The sequence below is a fragment of the Mucor mucedo genome (genome assembly GCF_025094135.1).
Source record: "Mucor mucedo strain NRRL 3635 chromosome Unknown EV154scaffold_149, whole genome shotgun sequence".
NCBI classification, from domain to species: domain Eukaryota; kingdom Fungi; phylum Mucoromycota; class Mucoromycetes; order Mucorales; family Mucoraceae; genus Mucor; species Mucor mucedo.
This window is the reverse complement of record NW_026252433.1, coordinates 72,589-92,850: the sequence shown is the minus strand read 5'-3', so window position 1 is coordinate 92,850 and position 20,262 is coordinate 72,589. Positions and strand designations below refer to the sequence as shown.

Below are 20,262 nucleotides of genomic sequence, written 5' to 3'. Positions count from 1 at the left end.
AGAAACATACCTATTTAAACCAGTCACTGGAAAGACCCCTCAATTACATTATCAAGCATAATATTAGAAAACATCTGTAAAAGAAACATTCCATATTATCTAAGATCCTGCATTGTAAACGTCTATCCAAAAGAAAAATACGTGCTTCAAACAGTTTTATAATAATAATTTTACTTTCCCTCTTCTTTGAAAAATATCAATTGCACTTTTATTTTCATTGAAGACCTTCTTAAACCCATAACTATAATACTTAAAATCAAGGTCTAATCATCCTTTATAAAACCTGATTTGGTGCTCACTATCAAACTTTCAAACTCATATCTAAATACCACTACTCGGAACAACCAAATTATAATAATACTAATGGAATACCAGCAATAAATCGCAGTCTCATTCACCAAGACTAAAAATATGTATATAAACCCCTTTATTTTTCAACTTGTAAATATTTCAACTATCTTTTCTTCACTTCTACATTTATTTATTTTATTGGAACACTATTATTATCAAATTATTTACACTATTACAACATGGATAACACAAGATACGAACAATTACTTTACTATCTTGAAACTTTAGAATATCCGATTTCGGCCACACCTCAAGAAGCCAATTATCTACGAGTAAATTTTAAACACTATTTTTCTCAGGAACACAAACTTTACAGAAAGACACCTCTCAGGCTCGTGTTACGATTACCAGACGCTATCAATGCTTTTCAAATGTATCACAACCATCTAATGGGAGGACACTACGCTTTTAAAAATACATATTCAAAAATATCGGCCAAGTATTACTGGGATGGAATGATTCAGAATATCAAAGATTGGGTATCTTCTTGTGAACGATGTCAACAAAAAGGAAAGGAAATTGAACTAGATCAACCTCATGTCATATTTGTACCTCCTGGACCATTTCAACAGGTGTCGATGGATATAAAACATGTGCAATCATCACGAGGAGGCCATAGATATATTATTGTTGCTATTGACTATTTCAGTAAATGGGTAGAAGCCAAAGCTTTGACACATGTAAATTCAATTCAAGTTATTATTTACTTTGTGGAAGATGTAATCTCGCGACATTCAACACCAATTATACTTATAACAGATAACGGTAGCCCCTTTTCAAACTTATTGATAAACACCCTATGTAATGATTTCAGGATAAAGCATAAATTTAGTTCGGCTTATCATCCTCAAGGAAATGGACTGGTGGAACAATTTAATCGAACTCTCGGATCATGTCTAAGAAAACTATCAGTGGACGAAAAACCGGATTGGCACTTGTACCCACTTGTTATCTTATTTTCATATCGATGCATAATCCAACCAAGTACCAAGCTATCACCATTCGAATTGTTGTACGGCAGACAACCCCGAACACCGTTTGATAATTTTATGGGAAATCCGGATGTCTTGGATGAAGAGCTTATTGAAGAGATGATTCTCAGCAACTTCAACACATTTAAAGACACGTTGATTCAAGTACAACAAACTGCAGTAACCAACATTAACAAAGCCCAGGAAAGTCAACTTAAGATGGTGAATAAACGGATACTTTCAAATAAGAAAACCGATAAACCACCGTATCAGCTCGGCGATCTCGTATTAAAATATCAAGATATCATTGCGAACGACTTATCAGCAAAGCTAGAAGATAAATATGAAGGACCCTACATCATACGCAAATGTTTCCCGAACTCTACATATCTACTCTAAAAGATAGACGGAGAAATTCAGTCCCGACATGTACATCGCAACAAATTGAAAATTTATAAAATGCCTAAAGTCATCTTTAATCCTTCTTTTTTCAATTCTACTGTTAATACACACAATGAATCCCATACAACACACCTTAGAAATCACGCCCTTCCTCGATCTCAAACCACGTACCTCTTCCGAGAGTATATCCATGGTCCTTGATATAGTAGAAATGCGTCTGAACAAAGAGGCAACTGAATCACCTAGCAACATCCAGCGACTGGTATTAGAATTCGAAAAAACAGAAAGATTACTCACCATCCTCAAAAGACATTCACGAAAAACAACTAAATTATTTATTAACACCACCGTTGATTCAGATTCACAATTATCACTCAAATATCATCATTACTACACCGACAATTACAAAAGCAGCTTTAACAACCTTACACTATTCAAACATTTAAGAGCCTTGGCTGTCAAGAAACATTATAAACATAGGAGACCTATCTCTTCTAAGGGGGAACACGTGTAAAGATCGAGCCTGCGACTTTGTAACACCCTTTAAATCCCTTATCAAAAACAACATGTGGTCACACAAGCCCTTATAAAGAATATAAATATCCTTCCAAAATTCAAATAATAAAATTCAGACTTCTCTTATCTCAATTTAACATCTATTTTTTCAGAGTCGTTTATCGCTCTTTATTTTTTATTTCTTCTTTTCTTCCTTTTTTTCTTCGGCCCCTCTCAAGCACACAAAAAAATTTTTAATCGTCCAAATTTGGGACATTTTTTTTTCTTCTCCGTTTCTTTTTTTTTTGGTGAAAGGTTACATGAGATTCCCAAAAGATGTATTTTTCAGATATCCGTGATGACGCTTTTTTTAATAGCCCATTTTGGATGATTATTAATAATTTTTACAGGAATTGCTAAAGTGTCTGTCCGTAATTTTTATTTTATTTTTTTCCTTCCGCTTGTTCCCCATAAATTTATATATTTTTTTATTTTAAAATGAACCAACTCCAACTCCAAGTCGCTAGTTACATTTCTAGATGGCAACAACACATTGATCAACTTACCTGTGAATATTATCAACTTGAAGAAGAAATCGAAGATTTTCACCGTTATATTGATGAATCCGACGACCTTCTTCATTCCCCTGAAGAACTTTACTTGGCCGAACGTCTTCAATATAATTTTATTCCAAGCGATTACCACAGTCAGTATGGTATGGAAATCACCAGCTTGCCCTTTTTTTTAATGGCGAACTCGTTCACCGAACACAAACTGTAATTGCAGCCAACGGTGAAAGAAGAACCCGACGCTATCATTTCTGGAAAGTGCAGCACCCACACCTTACGGACGACGATGAGAATCAGACGAAGAGTTATCGGTCGAATTACCGCATGAGCAAGCGTGCCTTTGGTCATCTGGTCAACCAGCTCTCGAACCATCCAGCCTTTGATCTGACCGCCCCCAATACCATTCCCATTTTCTTTCAGATCGCATCGACGTTACTTCGCTTAGCTAATTGCCATATCGGATATCGCCTCGCGTATATGCATTTGGGTATTTCTGCTGGTAGTTTTAGTCACTTTACAGTAAGAACACTCGAAGCAATCAAGGGAACGTTGGGTCATTTAGTGACCTGGCCTACCAACCCTGATAAAGCCAGAGAGGTAGCCTCTGGTTTTGGGAGTGAAACTGGTGATAGGTTGAACAATGTCATCGGTGCTATGGATGGCAAGAATTTTAAGATTCACATGCCTTCTCCCAAGGAATTCGGTGCATTTTTGGGATCGCAAGAATAACTACTCGATCAAGCTTACTGCTGTATTTGACTCTGACTTGCGATTCACCTACATTTGTGTAGGTGACTCAGGTAATGTATCAATAGAATATGTGATTAAAATCAAAGAAGTCTAATACACGTTGATATTTTGTTAAGGTCGTACTCATGATGCTGCAGCATTCAGATCCAGTACGGTTTATTCGGATACTCTGGAAGATCCAGCAACTTACTTCCCTGGCTGTACCTTCTTAATTGCTGACTCGGTCTACCACCACGGGAAAATCCAAGTGTTTATAGGTGTGATTCGAGTGATCATTTTAACACTTATTTAAACACCTAAAGAAAGTGTTTTGCCCCAATTTTTTGAGTGATTTCCCCGCTTAAAGAATGGTTAAAATCACTTCAATATCACTTTAATATAACTTAAAGCCACCTATTTTACACACCCTAATATCACTTTTATACAACTCATTGTCACCTATACAGCGCACACCTTAATATCACCTTAGATCCACCTTAAAATCACTTTAGATCCACCTTAAAATCACTTTAGATCCACCTTAAAATCACTGTAGATCCACTTTAATATCACTTTAGATCCACTTTAATATCACTTTAGATCCACTTTAATATCACTTTAGATTTCACTTTAAAACTACCTAAAGATCACTTTAAAATGAACATTTTTACAGTTACAAAAAACTTTATTTGAAGAAAAAAACATTATTTGGAACTTGTGGGAAAGTACTGTTGTCAATACAGCTATGCAACAGCAAGAATCGTTCACTATCATTGGAAAATATGACATGTTAATAATACTATCAAAATGGTTATATAGTAAGCCTTACATTACATTATTGGTCAGAAGCCGAGTGCCGTCTCTTACGGTTTTTGTTCATTTTTGAGGGAGCCTTGTTTGACCAGCAGCTCTGTAACATGAAGTAAATGGCCCAGTTATCTTTACAACAACTGACAATGTCTGTAATGTTTAAAAGATGAGCTTCCCTGGAGGCTCTTGATATTAACTCCTTCTTGATAACCCCAGATAACGTTTTCCAAGGTACATATTCATCCATGCTTGACCTCAGGACAGGATTGCAAATGGAATTAATATCCTTGCTTAGCAGACGATACATACCTTCTGCTGTTTCGGGCTGGCCAAAAGAATTCAACAGAAAAATTCCGCTATCGCTATTCTTTAGTATGTTAATGATATCAGTAACATGAACAGTTTCTGGCTTTTTGATCAAGTCAATCTCTTCTAGCGACTTGCATTTGATCTTGACCGCTATTTGGAAAAACGTTTAGGGGACTTGTAGTAGCTATTTTACCCAAAATGGTTTCTAATCGATCCAATCTTTCATTAAGACTTTTTATAGTTGAATTTTTCTCTGCGATGATAGTTTCTTCCAGCTTCTCTATTTTTTCAAGCACAATATTTACCCATGTAGGTTGTCTAGACATATTGATGGAAATTTTTAGTTGGTATTTTATTTAAAGTAGAAGAAAGAAAAAAAACCCCTCACGTCTATTTTGGAATTTCATTGTTATTGTTATTGTTATTGTTATTGTTATTGTTATTGTTATTGTTATTGTTATTGTTATTGTTATTGTTATTGTTATTGTTATTGTTATTGTTATTGTTATTCTTTTGGATGGCTTATGTTTGCTCTATTTAGAAAAATATGTTACGTGAAATCATGATTTATGATGGGAAACCCTATTTTAAACCGCGAGTGCCGCAATATTTGGAATCCCTCTTCTTTCACATTTAATTATCTATTAAAGAAAAATATGCGTTGCGATACTTGCCCAAACAGACCATACGTTCGTACTCGCGCTATAGAATTTCATAAAAGAAAGCACAAAAATATGGATTTGGAAATCGAAATGAAGGTTAATATCATTAGACGACGACTAAATATAACAAATGACAGCACTGCTGAGTCATGCGTCAATGGTTTGCCCGTAGAAGAACCTGCCAATATTCCTGATCTTGAATATGGTATGACTGACGATGACAATTTTGATCCCGTTCCCGCTTCTGGTATTGCTTATATGGATATCAACGCTGCAACTGAATTAGAAAATTTATATGAAAGTGATAGTGAAAGCGACTCCGACATCATTCTCGAACGTAGTACTATTTTAGATACAGAATACAGTAGATACATGACCGATAGTGAAAGTGATATTGAAAGTGATGCTGATATTCAAGACTCAAATTATGCCAAGAATCAGTTAATAAAGTACTCTGAAATGGCAGTCAAAGGTGATCCTGAGGAGCTATCTGCAATTCGTGATTGCAATTTGGAAACATTGGATGATAAAAAAAGTTTTGAATTTCATGCATTGATGGAAAAGTTGAATCTGAAAAGATTTCAGAAAGAAGAGATCATCAGATGGATCAATGAAAACTACAATGATACTCATCATAATCAGAGTAAGCCTTTTTATGCGTATTCACTACATCATTACATGATAACTAATTCTTCTGTAAATTAGACGTGGCAGAAAAATTAAAGTCCACTTATCTATATAAAAAACAAATCAGTGAAACGGTACAGCTGAAAGAAGAAGTTCACGACATGTGTGTGAATGGGTGCCAAATGTTCATCACCGAGGATCAAGAAATGTGTTCTCACTGTGAGGAACCCAGGTTTCAACTAAACGACAACGGCGTGTTAGAAGCTCGTCAAAAACAAAAGCTTCTGGACATTGACGATTTCATTGCTTCATACTTTGTCTCTGATAAAAGCATGAGATCATTGTTGCACAGATCAGAGAAGGTCCAAACAAGCGACGATTTTGTAATGGAAGACTTTTTTGACGGCAAAAAGTACCAAGAGCTTTTAAGAAAAAATTGCTTTCAAAACCAGTATGACATCGCCCTGGCGTTGTATATAGATGGATTTGTTCGTGGCCAAAGAGGAAAATAGAGCCTCACCATTGTCAAAGCTGTGAACATGAACTTAAGTCTCGATGAAAGGTATTTTAAAGATTAAAATAATTCCATCAAAAATACTAATTGTCATTGTCTATTACAGAGCAAAAAAAGAAAATCAATTTGTTGTCTGCATCATCAAAGGACCCAAAAAACCAAAAGATATCTATAGCTTCTTATATCCTTTATTAATGAAGTTAATTAAAATGGAGTCTGCTGGTGTGATTGTCAAGGCTCACGACAACCAAAAACATCACATCAAGGTGTATACTTGTCTGTTTCTCGGCGATATTCCTGCCATGGCGGATACTTTGTTTCACACTGGCCATACAAGCAAATATGGTTGTAGAATATGGGATATCATGGGCAGTAGTAATGATGGTAAAGGGATGTACTTTAGTCATAAAAATTTGGACAATGCAGTAATTAGAAGCAATGAAAGTTTTAAATCAGTAGACGAGCGGGTATCTGGGGTAAATGCGACGACAATACTAGTATTCGGCCACTATGACTAATATTTAATTTTATTTGATAACATCAGTTTGAAAACAAAGGGCTCACGAAGGTTACTCCTTTAACCGGATTTACCTCGTTTTCGGCAACATTCGCTGGCCTTGACGAGCTTCATTTGATTGGGCATAACGTATCTAAGCAAATTTGGAAATTTATTTCTGATGACGATAGAAAATATGGTAACAATAACCCATTTCGTTTGGCAAAATGTCATAGAAAAACGCTTGGAATAGCCATGGAAAATTTAGGTACAACTTGCAGAACGAACATTTTTGAAGGGGCATTTTTAAGTATGTAATTGAATTACGCCAGTAAAACAAAAATCGCTAAAGGGAATATTGGTCACATAGATTTGAACACTCGTGGTGGGTATGGACGTGCAGTTGACTGGCAAATGTTTATCTTGTTTCTGGTTCCTACCATTGTTTTTGATATGATAAATATGCAGGCCAATGATAATAAGAGGTATCTGAATACTCCTGGTAGTAGCTTGCGCAGAACTCAATCGTTGATTGGTGACAGTTATGAGCAACATAATTTGGAGATTGAAAATCGATGCAGAGATACTGTTAGTGCTCTTAAAAATTTGTCCAGTGCTTGTGCAATTGCTTTGCAATATAAAATCAGTCAAACAGATATCAGCGAACTCAAAAGGTTAGTTACAATTAGATAAAGGTTTAAAAATACTTAAACCCAATTTTTTTAATAGTTGACGGTATTCAGTAAGCTGCAGATATGGATGGATTTTGTCGGAAACACAGACAATAAGACACCAAACGCAGTAACAATTAGCCAGCATTATCTATCACATATACCATATGTGATTGAGGAGCTTGGTCCTATGCGCTCGTTCAGTTGTCGACCTTTGGAACGCATGATTGGTATAGTTAAGCAGAAGATAGGGTCATTCTCCAAACCAGCGGAGAATGCATACCAAATCATTCGTACTTTGGCGGAGCAATCTTTTTTGTCCAGAAAAACACCAGCTTGCTCCAAAACATCGCTTACTGGAATCATTATAGGCAAAGCTAACTGGGAGCATCGGCGTATTGCTGAATTCAGGCATCTTGGTGCCAACTTCCTTGAACAAGTTGAACTACAAGTTCAATGCGAGGAAATTCGAGTTGTTCAAAGTATCACAATGACGGGAAGAGGGTGCAAGCAGTTTTGTGCATCAACAGTAAAAAAAAATTCCAGCATGTTCCTCGCACGCTTACCCATTAGTAATTTCGGTGGAACTGAGAAGAAGTACTATGTCGTTCAGCTGGAGTTTATGTTTGTAGCAAAGCCGTTACCAGCTGCGAACATGTTGAACAATGATGTTTTTGCTTGGGCTAGAATATGTTCCAATATCGAGTCAACTGTTGACAGGAATACTGTTTTATTTTATACTACTAGTTCCAACAGCATGTCACTTGCTGCAGAAAGGGATCATATTAGAGTTCTGATTAACACCAATAATATCATCAGTCCCATAACAACAATACCTTCAACAATAGAAGAAAATAAGCACTACCTTGTTTGGCCATCTATGTCATTTAAAAAAGATGTGTGTATAAGCAATACGCCGTTTTGGTTTTAAAAACAAAACGTAACACTCATATATCAGACTTACTAAATAATAATAAAAAATATTGCAAATGTTAACACTTGTAGGAACACCCCCGAGCACCTCAAACGCAAGTGATGAAAACAAGCTCTTATTTTAACACTCATTTGTCACTTTATACAAAAGTGACCGAATTCACCACCTATTTAATTACCTTTTAACACCTTTTTCTCAAGTGATAACAATTAACACTTATTTTAACACTTATTAGTCACCTCTACCAAAAGTGACGAAATGTAACACTTATTTCAACACCTTTTAACACCTTTCTCTCAAGTTATAACACTTAACACTTATTTTAACACTTATTTTAACACTTATTAGTCACCTCTACCAAAAGTGACGAAATGTAACACTTATTTCAACACCTTTTAACACCTTTCTCTCAAGTTATAACACTTAACACTTATTTTAACACTTATTAGTCACCTTTACCAAAAGTGACGAAATTTAACACTTATTTTAACACCTTTTAACACCTTCATTCTAAGTGGTAGAAATTAACACTTATTTTAACACTTATTTGTCACCTTTATTTAAAGTGATGGCGAAAAACACCCGAATAAACACTCAAAGTCACTCAAAGTCACTTATTTATTAATTTCATCACTTATTTTTTCCCGTGGTGTACCCTTTACAGTAGATGTGAACCTAATCACTCCTTACCCGGAGAGTCAATGTCTGGTGGATGAACGTAAACGTACGTTTAATCACGTACACACTGCTACAAGAATGGCAATTGAGAAAGCTTTTCGTGTGTTGGTTGCTCGCTGGAGATTTACTGGAAAGTACATTTACGTCTTGAACCAGCTTAAAATCAACAATGTGATTACAGCTTGTTGTATTTTACACAATATGTGTATAGATTTGCGCGACCCTGGTTTCGAACCTATTCTCGAAAACATCCGTGATACAACTAATACGACTGAAGCCAATCCGGATGCTGATAGAAATGATAGAAGAGATGAGGCATTTGTAGACTTGATCCATACTAGAGATACATATAGAAACGGAACCAGGGAAGTTTAAAAAAAAATTTATTTATAAAAAACAAATTAAACATTATTATCATTAGATGAAGGAGGGGAAGGGGGGTTATTGTTGCTGCTGGTGGAGGGGGTGGTAGCGGGAGAAGAAGCGCGATTTTGGTTAGTACTTGCTGCAATAGATACTGCAAGTAAATCAGTCATTCTATTCATTGCGAAGGTCGACTCTCTCAAGATTTCAGCAATATCTTGTCTACGAAGATCGTACCTGTCGATTTGCTGCTGACGAATTTTCATCTGCTGCTGACGGATTGCCATTTGCTCACGAAAGAAGGCACGATCTTCTGCTCTTTCCTGTCTTCTTCGCTCTTCAATTTCTTCAAATCGATTAGCCACATGCCAGGTTGAAGCATCAACATTTCGAGGTCGTCTTGCCGTCAATTCATCGTCAACATCTTCTTCCACCTGAAAACGTCGACGTCTTGCAGGAGTTCTTTTAGTACGGTGGTCTTCTGTTTCACCCAGAAGTGAATCATAAATAACAGGAGGATTGGATGTTGGAAATTAAGCCGTTACCAGCTCCATGACCTCCTCAAACTCCCAGTGCTCAAGAGGTGCACTTCCAGTAGCTGAGGCAGCTCTTCGTCTATCTCTTTGCTTATTAACCAAAGTGTTCCATTTGCTAGTCAACGCGGTTATGTTGCGTCGACCATTGACAGCAGCATTTGCGTTGTAATCGGCTGTCACTTTTCTCTTCAAGCGCTCTCTTTCCGCTGGTAAACCAGAAGAGACCAACCGAGGAACAAAGTCTTTGAAGAGCTCAATCAAAACATGAGTCCTTGGTACATCCCATTGGTTCGTAGTGAAAGGCTCCTCTGTTTGTTCTTCGGCCGGAGTGGATCCAGTTTCAGCAGGAGGTGCTTCAGGAACATTAGGCTGGGTGGGAGCAGCGGGTGGTGGTCGTGGTGGTGGTGCAGAAGTACGAGGTAAGTTCATACCAGTAGGAGCAGGAGCAGGAGCAGGAGCAGGAGCAGGAGCTGCTTGGTTACTTCTAGGTCTACCTCTATTGGTATTGCTAGTAGGATTGTATCCGTTAACAAAGTTCTCGCTGGTATAGTTTTGGAAGTTCATTTTGTAAGAAAAAAAAATAAGTTGGTAATAAAGATATGAGGTGCTTTCAAGGTAAAATTCGGAATGGTGATCGAGCCTTTTTTGGGAGTGTACACCATTTATTGAATTAGACAATAAAATAAAACTCAATGATCAGGTGATGACGTGACAGCTTTTCACTTTCGAATCTACTAAAGGACCAACGTGATTTTATTAAATCAAAGAAAATAAAAAATAAAATATTTCCTTTTCGCTTATCTTAATTTTTTTAAAGTACCTATTTAACATGAACCCAATTGACGAAACTTTCTTCGACATGATGCAAGAACAACTTTGGATGGAGGCTTAAAGAATTTTTACAAAAGGTATTTGCATCCAAATCTTTATCCCATCCATACCTCATCAAAACTCGTTCAATCCGTTCAAGTTTTTGTTCTATTCGACGCGTCTCAATCAGCTCTATCTTTTTCAATTACTACGGTTTCACCAATCTCTTCGATCTCGCCTTCAATTTCGACATTTAAGACATTTGTGAAAACATTCTCTCGTATTTGCACATTTAAAATCGACATTCTTACTTTTTCCTCTGGATCATTTGACAATGTCAACTCAAGATCATGTTTCCTGGTCAACTGTGGCTTCTCGCGGTGCCTCCAAGAAAGTCCTGCGTCCTCTTCCTGTCTCTGCCGAGACTGATTCTCAATTCAAGTTGAAAAGTAACATCCTTTTCCATCATCCTGAACTTGATTACCAAATCATGGTACGCCAAGCAGCTTCTATTGTCAAGCAAGCACTGACGCCTGGTTCTGTTTTGTTTTCGTTCCCCGCTTCACTTTTTAAGCATCGGACAGAAGCTTATGAACTCATTGAAGATCAATGTGGTGCTGTCCAGGGATTTCGTACTATTAGCAATTATGGTACTCGCTCTGCTGGTGAATTCATGGTTGAAGTTAAGTTTGTAATGCCAACAAGCACTACAAAGGCAATCACTCACGGTGTTAGTTATAAGAACTTGTTGTTTAAAGGCTCTCCTTCTGTTCCTAGTGGCAACAATACACTTGTGCATGTCAAGATGACTCTTTTGCGAATTCCGGACAAGGATACGTTTCTGGCGGATCTCAAAAGATCTCTGCGTTATTACGGTGAAGTGTACCAGGTGAAAGAGTACACTTGCGGTGGGTACTTTGAAGGTGAGCTGTCGGTTATCCTTGATATCTCGGCTGGCTATATTGATGCCTCTGGTGACAAGGCCAGAATGAGCCACTCACAAATAATTTGTACTTGGAGGAATGGGACTGTTTTGCTTCGGCAACATTTAAAGGTGCACCCACGGTTTGTCACTGGTGTCGTTTGGCTGGACACGCAAGGTCCAAATGCCCGGATTTGGCTAAAATCAAATGTTTCTCGTGTCATGGTAGTGGACATACCGTCAAGTTTTGTAAGAGGAAAAATCTTGGTGTTACAGAAATGCCTGTTATGGATGAGATCTCAACTGATCTTCCCTCCCCCACCGTTGAGGGCCTCCATGCTCAAGTGCTGTCTGACTCGGACACAGATATTTCTGACGTGTCTACGTCCCCCAAGTTTGAACCAAGTGGCTCTGCAGCTTCTAAGTTTGCAACCACTGTTGCTAGTGTATCCATGAAGGTTGACAATCACATGAATACTACCACTACTGCTTCTTCAACGGCTGGTCAGATGGTCGAAGTTACTAGTGGCGTTATAAAAGTTCCTGGTGCCAAGCGCTCGATTTTAGGTAGGCATTCTGTCCCGAAATCAAACGCTAAAAGTCCGATTCCCAAATTGGTGGTTCGCACACCATCCAATTTAAAAGGTCATAATTTGTTCACGAAGACAAAGGTTGTTAAAAAATAATTTTTTTAATTTTCCCTTTCGATTTCTATAATTTTTTTCATTGCTAAATAAACTCACTGTTAATACAAAAAAAAAAAAAAAAAAAACAACTTTGGATGGAAGATGACGCCGAACATTTCGAAGACGAAGATCAATATTTCGATGCCTTGGTGGACGAAGAGTACGATTTGGAAGAGCAAATGCTTGAACAAGAGGTAGCCATTGCCGAAGAGCGCGTTGTTGCAGACTTTGCCCGCACCCAAGGCAACCAAGAAGTCTTTTCCTTGTTTGAACTTTGGATCAGGGAAACAATTTTACATACAACCACTCTTGTCAACTATGACATCTTTTATTATATTTTTATAAGCAGCCCTTGGATGATGACCAGAAAAGTCCACAGAAGGGTTGTTAGAACCGAGCGTATGGACACGTATGAAACTTACTGGACAATCAAGCTCCCTAACCTGTCAGATGATCGTAACAGCCACCCCAGTTATAGAGCCCATTATTGCGTTAACAAGAGTACCTTTGAGTGGCTCGTCAATCGTTTAAGTAGATGTTCTGCTTAACTTGGATCAATTTTGCGAGGTGGATACTCTGTGGAAGTCCAGGTTGCGTGTGTGCTTTGGAGATTTGCCAACACCCATTTTGGTTATCGCATTGCTGAAACACATCTTGGAGTAACTGCCGGATCGTTCAATAATTTTACAAACATATTTATTGATGCCATGTTGGAGATTACTCCCGAAATTATAACGTGGCCTATCGACGACAGTGATAGAGCTTTAAACAATGCTCGTGAGTTTTCAGAACTTGCTGGACCTGATGCCACGAGACTTTCTGGTGTACTAGGTGCGATTGATGGCAAGCTGGTCGTCATTCAAAAGCCAGCAATTAACGAAAATGCATATGTCGATAGAAAGAGCCACGCATCTATGAACTTAATGGCCATATGCAATGCCCGCACTCGGTTTATGTACGTAAAAACTGGCCATTCCGGTAGGTCACATCATTAATAATTTGTACACTATGGTATGATTAATGAATTTACCTACCAAAATATAAGTGTTTGCGGGACACCATCTCGCCGCATCAAACAAAAGTTTATGATAGATCGCACTTCTAGTAAACACTCGGGGATCATGGTTTCTGCCTTAATATAATAACAAACGGTAAGCCGCTATATCATTTTTTATCCTTCCATACAAACTTAGATTCGGCTTACCCTTTGCTGCCAAACCTCATTGTTCCATTTCATGGCCGACGTGAAAGCACTGCAGAAGAAAAGATTTTCAATGAAATCTTTTCTAGTTCTCGCATAAAAATAGAACATGCATTTGGTGGACTCACATCCCGGTGGAGATTCCTTTGGAAGCATTTGTATATGATTAGTGTTGATAGAATGGCCAAAACTATCATATCTTGCTGTGATTTACACAACATTTGTATAAATCCAAATGACATTGAAGAGGCAGTGTTGGATGGAGGGTTAGATTTCGAGGGTTTTGTGGAGGCAGATCGCCGAAACCAGTATGAAAACGAGGTGAATTTTGAACCCCCTCTTCCTTTTGATGGTACCAGCGCTACCATCGACGCAGCCGGGATGCGCCGTCTTAAGGCAATGTCTATCTTAAGAAGAAACTATATCATGAGGGGAACAGATAGACTTACATAGTTTCCAAAAGGTTTTAATGAATTAAAAATTTTATTTTATTTAATTAATTATTAATGTCAGTAGAAGATGAACCATTAATATTGGTATCACTATCACCTCTGCGAATGGCTGCAAATCTATTCAGGATAGTCTCCATATCAGACATACGTCTACGTCTATGCTCTTCCATGTCAGCCTCTCGTCTACTTCTTACTTCTTCGAACATACGGTATCTCTCTCTGGTCTCTTGTCGCCGTCTTGCTTGCATATCTTCCAATGCAATTTGTCGAGTACGACTGATACGTTGCAGCATGTTATCAACATCGAGAAGTCTTTGTTCTCGATCTTCCCTTTGCGATGCTGCCAGGCGATCCATCATCTCTACAGCAAGTTGGCGGGCACGTGCCATATGCTCGTCAGACAACTGACGAGCAGCTTCAATAGGATCATGAGTTGATGAAGACTGCCCACCAGACGTTCGACTATTTCTCGATGTACGGGCAGGTCTTGGTGGAGGTGGTGCGGGTGTATATGGAGGAGGAGGTGCTAATAAAGGTAGTGGTGTAGGTGTTGTGCCTTTCGATGTTGGTGGTGCTGCGGATGCTGATGTGGGTGTGGGTGTTGGTGTTGGTGTTGGTGTTGGTGTTGGTGTTGGTGTTGGTGTTGGTGTTGGTGTTGGTGTTGGTGTTGGTGTGGTGTTGGTGTTGGTGTTGGTGTTGGTGTTGGTGTTGGTGTTGGTGTTGGTGTTGGTGTTGGTGTTGGTGTTGGTGTTGGTGTTGGTGTTGGTGTTGGTGTTGGTGTTGGTATTGGTGTTGGTGTTGGTTGTTCGGTTGTTGGTGTTGAGTTTGGTACGGCTGTTGGTGTTGATGTGGGTGTGGGTGCTGTTGCTGGTGTTGGTGTTGGTGTTCGTGCTGTTCTTGGTGGTGGAGGTGCGGATGCTAATTCATTAAATGATGGCACTGCAGGTCCTTCATTGTTGGTAAAATCTCTAGCAGGATATCGATCAACAAATGTTTTTTGAATTACAAGTTGATCAACTTCTGTAGGTGCCAAGTAAGTTCTTTCGGGGCCATTGGATCCAATAGCATTCATCAAATTGTCGTCGTTAAATTGTCTGTACGACCGGATACCACTCTCTTCCATGTTGATGTTTTCGTAGATCACTTCAGGCGGGATGCTTGGATCATCCTGAGTAATCTTAGCAATTTCTTCGTAATAAGGCATGTTTGGAACAGTTCCACCAACTCCGGTTTCTCTTGCTGCATTTCTTACTGTGGTAAAACGCTGCTTCATATCTGCCCACTTTCTTTGCATACTTGTTTCGCTGATGTTTGCCAAAAAAGTCCTGAGTACATCGGTGCTAGCATTCTCAGCTAACTTTTCCTTCAGTAAAGCAGGTGAATGTACCCAGATAAGCTGCATTAAGGCAGTATCGCTTCTTCTCAGCAAGTAGCTGTAGGTACCAGCCATAATTTCAAGGAGGACACAAATAGCAACATCAGGCCATACATGGTAGGACCGTGAAGATGGTTGTTCAGGCTCATCGTCATCATCGACATTGGCGTTACTGTCAGCTTCGGTGTTACCGTTGTTAACAGGAGTGGTGTCTTGCTGAACGGTAGGATCGGCAACAAACACAAAGGTGCCAGTGCGTCTGCCACGTTCACGTCTGCCTCCACGTCCATTTCCACGACGGCGTCCGAGACCACTTACGTTGTTGGGGGCGTTGTTATTAGCTTCGGTATTGTTCATAGTAAGGTAAGTGATAAAATGTATTTGGCAAATTAAAAGGAAAGAAAAATAAAAATAAAAAACACTGGATTTAAAGACGTTTGTTGTTTTATTATTTCCTTTTCAAGTAAACAGTTTTGAAAACCAGATCACTTTGATCATGTTTTTATTTGATTCCTTAACATTTAGTAAGTTGTTCTTAACCTTCCTGCTTGCAAAATCACCTTTTATAGAGTTTTGTACTTCCGAAGGAAGTACTAGTCCTTTTTTAAGCTTTGTATACCTTCCATCTATGTCGAGTAAAATTTAAAGAAAAATAAAAAGTTGGAGTAAAGCCCCAGTTTTTACAGGATTCACCTGTAACTAAAACTACGGCCTGTTCAGAACATGATACGCAATGACACTTAATATTATCTTAATCCCAGGGGGTCAAAACTTACTCGCCGTATATGGTCATCTGTATACCTTCTATATACGGCGACCAAATTTTAATGTTTTTGTATATATCAACAGGTTTTGACCTATATACTTTGGGACCTATACCAGGTCTTATTGATGCTTTCTTAAAGATATAAGCAAAGTTTCAGCTCAATACAAAGATCAAAAATGAGTTCGTTAACTCGACGTATATGGAAATATTTAGTGTACCCATTTATATTACACAGCAAAGAAGCCCAAGTATAGTAAATGTTTTTAACATTTCTGGAAAGTTAATATCTTCAATCGAAATACAACAAAAAAAAGAATGTTCTGCATTATGAAATTCAGAAATTCAGAAATAAAAAAGGAAGACAATTTATTGTACACGCCTTGTAACATTGGGGATTAATAACAGTATTATTTTATTATGTTAATCTTTAACCTGGTCTATACCTGTTTTTTTTTATACCATTGATGCTTTTACAGTGGACTCAAGTTTTGTAAAAAAAAAAACTTTGTACAAACTTCAACACGTTTTCAGCGAGTTAAATCATTCTTACCCTGTCCACGAGGAACAAATAACAGGAATCGCCAACTACAAAGCTCTAGTTATAGTAAAATTTGATAAGTAAATATCTTCTATTCAATTAAGCTTTTGGATTTTTATAAACGCATATTCTTGTTTCAGTTTGTTTTTTAACATATAAAATTATATAAACCAACATACTAAATTGATAAATCAAGATAGAAGCAATAATAGTCAGACTGAGTTTTAGCATTTCAAAATAATATCCCTGCCAGATAAACCAACACATAGAACGGATTCTACAATACTAACTGTATACACGTTACAATGTTTTGCATACAGGAAATAACAGTATTACGTAAGGCTTCTATAACAGCTACTGCGTGTAAAAATGTTGTTTTTGCTTATCGGGTGAAACCTAACGTGAGATAGTTAATTAGAACATCCAATGACACGAAGCAAAAAGTTAACAATTTATTCTACAGATAGTCACTGTTGATATGGCTTATGTTAACATAGTAACTTATTAAAGTGCCTGTTAATGTTTAAAAGAATTCGAATTAACGTCTCTTTGGCACTTTTCTCAGATTACATTACATAAGTAAGGGAAACAAACTAATACAAAAACTAAGAGAAGTTAATTACATTACTAGAAAAAAAAGTAGCGGCCTAGAGGCAAATATGATAAAGTTCCTTTCAAAAGAATAAAAATATATGTCTAAAAAAAAGGTAACTAGTACACCACGGATAACAGGCAACTCAGCTCTTAATCCAAAATTCGCAAAAAACTCATGACGACAAAACACTCAAGCCTTAATGTGCAAAACACACCTAAACTTGAGCACGTACAGCACCTAATTCAAATCGAGTGCAATCAACTATTTAAAATTGAAGAATAGTAGGAAAATCATTAAAAATAAAAGCGCCAATAGCTCGTACTAGTTGTCATTATCGAACATCATAACTATTAATTTTTGGGGAGAACCAGATTGCTAAATCATTAAAATAAAGAAACTGATGCTTTTGTGACAAATTTTATTCTTTCGATTTTATTATTCATCAAACTATCAAAAAGGGAAACTCGCTACAACAACCCAGGATTGTTGAAGTCATAAAACGGTTTTGCTTTATGATTACTTTAGGTCATTAGTCGATGGGGTTTATAGAATCAGTAATTCACTAACGAAAAGTGACAATGAATCTTTGGTTATAGCAGCCTAAAATGTCGCTGCATTGGTTGGTATTTAAATAATATTTTTTTCTGCTAATGCCCTCAATTTTCGTGTTACCTGTATGTGCATGCTTATAAAAGTTGAATCTGGGAGCGAGTAAATCTCATACAACAAACGTGACAAATCCGCATTGTATGCACCAACTTAACGAGGAACAAGTAAATTAGATAAATAATGACGTTCGTAACAAAGTCTGTTTATGAAATTATGACAGATATGTTGTAAAACCTCTCATTATTTTTCTAACAAAATGCAAAGCGACTTCCCAAATTACTGGTTTTTTGTCTTTGCCTAACGGGAATACATTTCAAAATAACAGTATTGAAGATTGGTAATGTCGTATGCAATTCAAAGCTATGTTATAATATGAATATTTGCAATAACTTTGATAATCGTAAATTAGGGACAACAATATTAAAAAGGGTTTTACATCTTGAAAACTATGTTGGTTTAATTAGGGATGTGAACTTTGTGAAATGTCGAATAGAAAAGTTTGTGTTCTAAACAGAGTTTCCATTTACTTCATGTACAAATTATTCGCAATCAACTTATAAATCAATTGTATACGTTCACAAATTCCAAACGTCTTCAATTTTCTTACCGGCATCAATATAAATTACAAACGAAGTAAAATATTCTCTATTGCAACTATATTAATGATACGCCTACTCATAGTAACGTTTATATAGTAATGTTTTGAGTGACATAATTTAATGATTTATACTTTATATAGAAGGATTCTACCAGTCGAAATTGAAAAAAAAGCTGTGTAAACATAAGCAGTGTAATACAAACAAAAGTCAATATATATTTAAGCCATTCAATTAGTAATTAAACGCTTAAACGTCCATAAATACAAGTTGAAATTTACCATAGCTATTAAATATACTAAACTGCAAACACACTTAAGATGATCTTAAGCCTCAATACACACTCAAGAGCAATAACCTAAGACACTTTAAATTGCATTATTTTGACAGCCTTTTTAATGATTATTTGTACCGATTAATAGAGTGCAATAAATTGCTACCTGTGATTTTAGCCAATTTTATTATATCTCATATAACGATTTCTCTACGTTATAACTAAATCATTTTCCTCTCCCTTCTTCACGGCAACTTACGGCAATGTTAGACAGCTGGTGAACCTTCGCCTTATTTGTATATGTATTATTTTGCCCAGATTTAGCTCTTCATTTCAGAAACTTTTATCACTATTTTTGTATAAAAAATGGGCTATTTATTTTCGGTTTCCGATCTTGAGAGCACCTATTCGGACGAAATTTATATGAATTCGACATGAATTTTTTTTTGTTTTTTGTAGTAACTGTAAGTTTATTAGATATTGTTGCAGCCAATCTAAATTGACTTGGTGTTACACAGGATAGGATATTTTCTATAAATACGTCCCTTTTTTTTCGTAATAAATAATTCTCCAGTTTTATCTTGACTAAAAATCTAGTTTCTTAATAATTTGTAATTGACTCCTTTGTGTTTCCCTCAACTTTTCTACTTCTTGTTTATCTTAAGTTTATACTTACATATAACAATTAACTTAAAGTTCATATTTTCACACTCGACTCGAATCTCTTTATTACTACAACCGTACATAAGATATTGTTTATAATAACATAATTACTTTTCTTTTTAATCTTGGCAATTCGTTTATATTTATATTACTTACGCCCTCTTAAAATCATCGTTGATTATCTTCTTATCCTAAAAACTTTATATTATAAGATTTCTTAAGTTGACTACTTCCAGTCTGGTGCTCACTTTCATAACTACTTTATTATTAACCGCAGTGTTAATAACCTATATCCACCTTATCCTTTAAGAACTATTACCAGTGTCTTAACAATATATAGAGAAATTATAAAATTAGCCCGAAGGCGTCACTAGACTATCAGTACGAACTAAAGGGGATTGAGTTTCTAAAGTATCAGCAATAAGTACTGAGTGATCTTGTTGAAACATGTTAAGAGCAGCATGTGAGCTCCACAGATCACCATCGATCACACAGCGCCAGTGGTATTTCCAAAGTGTTGCTAATCCAGAGCCAAGAATAACAAGCATATCCGACGATAGAGGCTTTTGGTTTTGACCGCAGAGAGATACAAAGCCGGACCAAATATCAAATTCAGTCTCGAAAGTGTCACCAATGTTAAGAAGAGAGTTTACGTTAC

General features: G+C 36.9%; 2 protein-coding genes across 2 annotated transcripts; one reads left to right on the top strand and one right to left on the bottom strand.

Moving 5' to 3' along the window:
- Window positions 1-11,273: 11,273 nt before the first annotated feature.
- Window positions 11,274-11,897, top strand: EV154DRAFT_389549 (uncharacterized protein; the record flags this gene model as incomplete). The annotated part of the gene is made up of 1 exon (XM_051595095.1): window positions 11,274-11,897. A coding segment is annotated over one exon (624 nt), but the record flags the coding sequence as incomplete, so codon positions are not given.
- A 2,335-nt stretch (window positions 11,898-14,232) lies between these two features.
- On the bottom strand, window positions 14,233-15,920 carry EV154DRAFT_569337 (uncharacterized protein; the record flags this gene model as incomplete). Its single annotated transcript, XM_051606128.1, has 2 exons — window positions 14,233-15,084; window positions 15,129-15,920. 2 exons carry the CDS (start codon window positions 15,918-15,920, stop codon window positions 14,233-14,235), a joined length of 1,644 nt encoding a protein of 547 aa, XP_051452324.1.
- Between the last annotated feature and the right edge of the window lie 4,342 nt (window positions 15,921-20,262).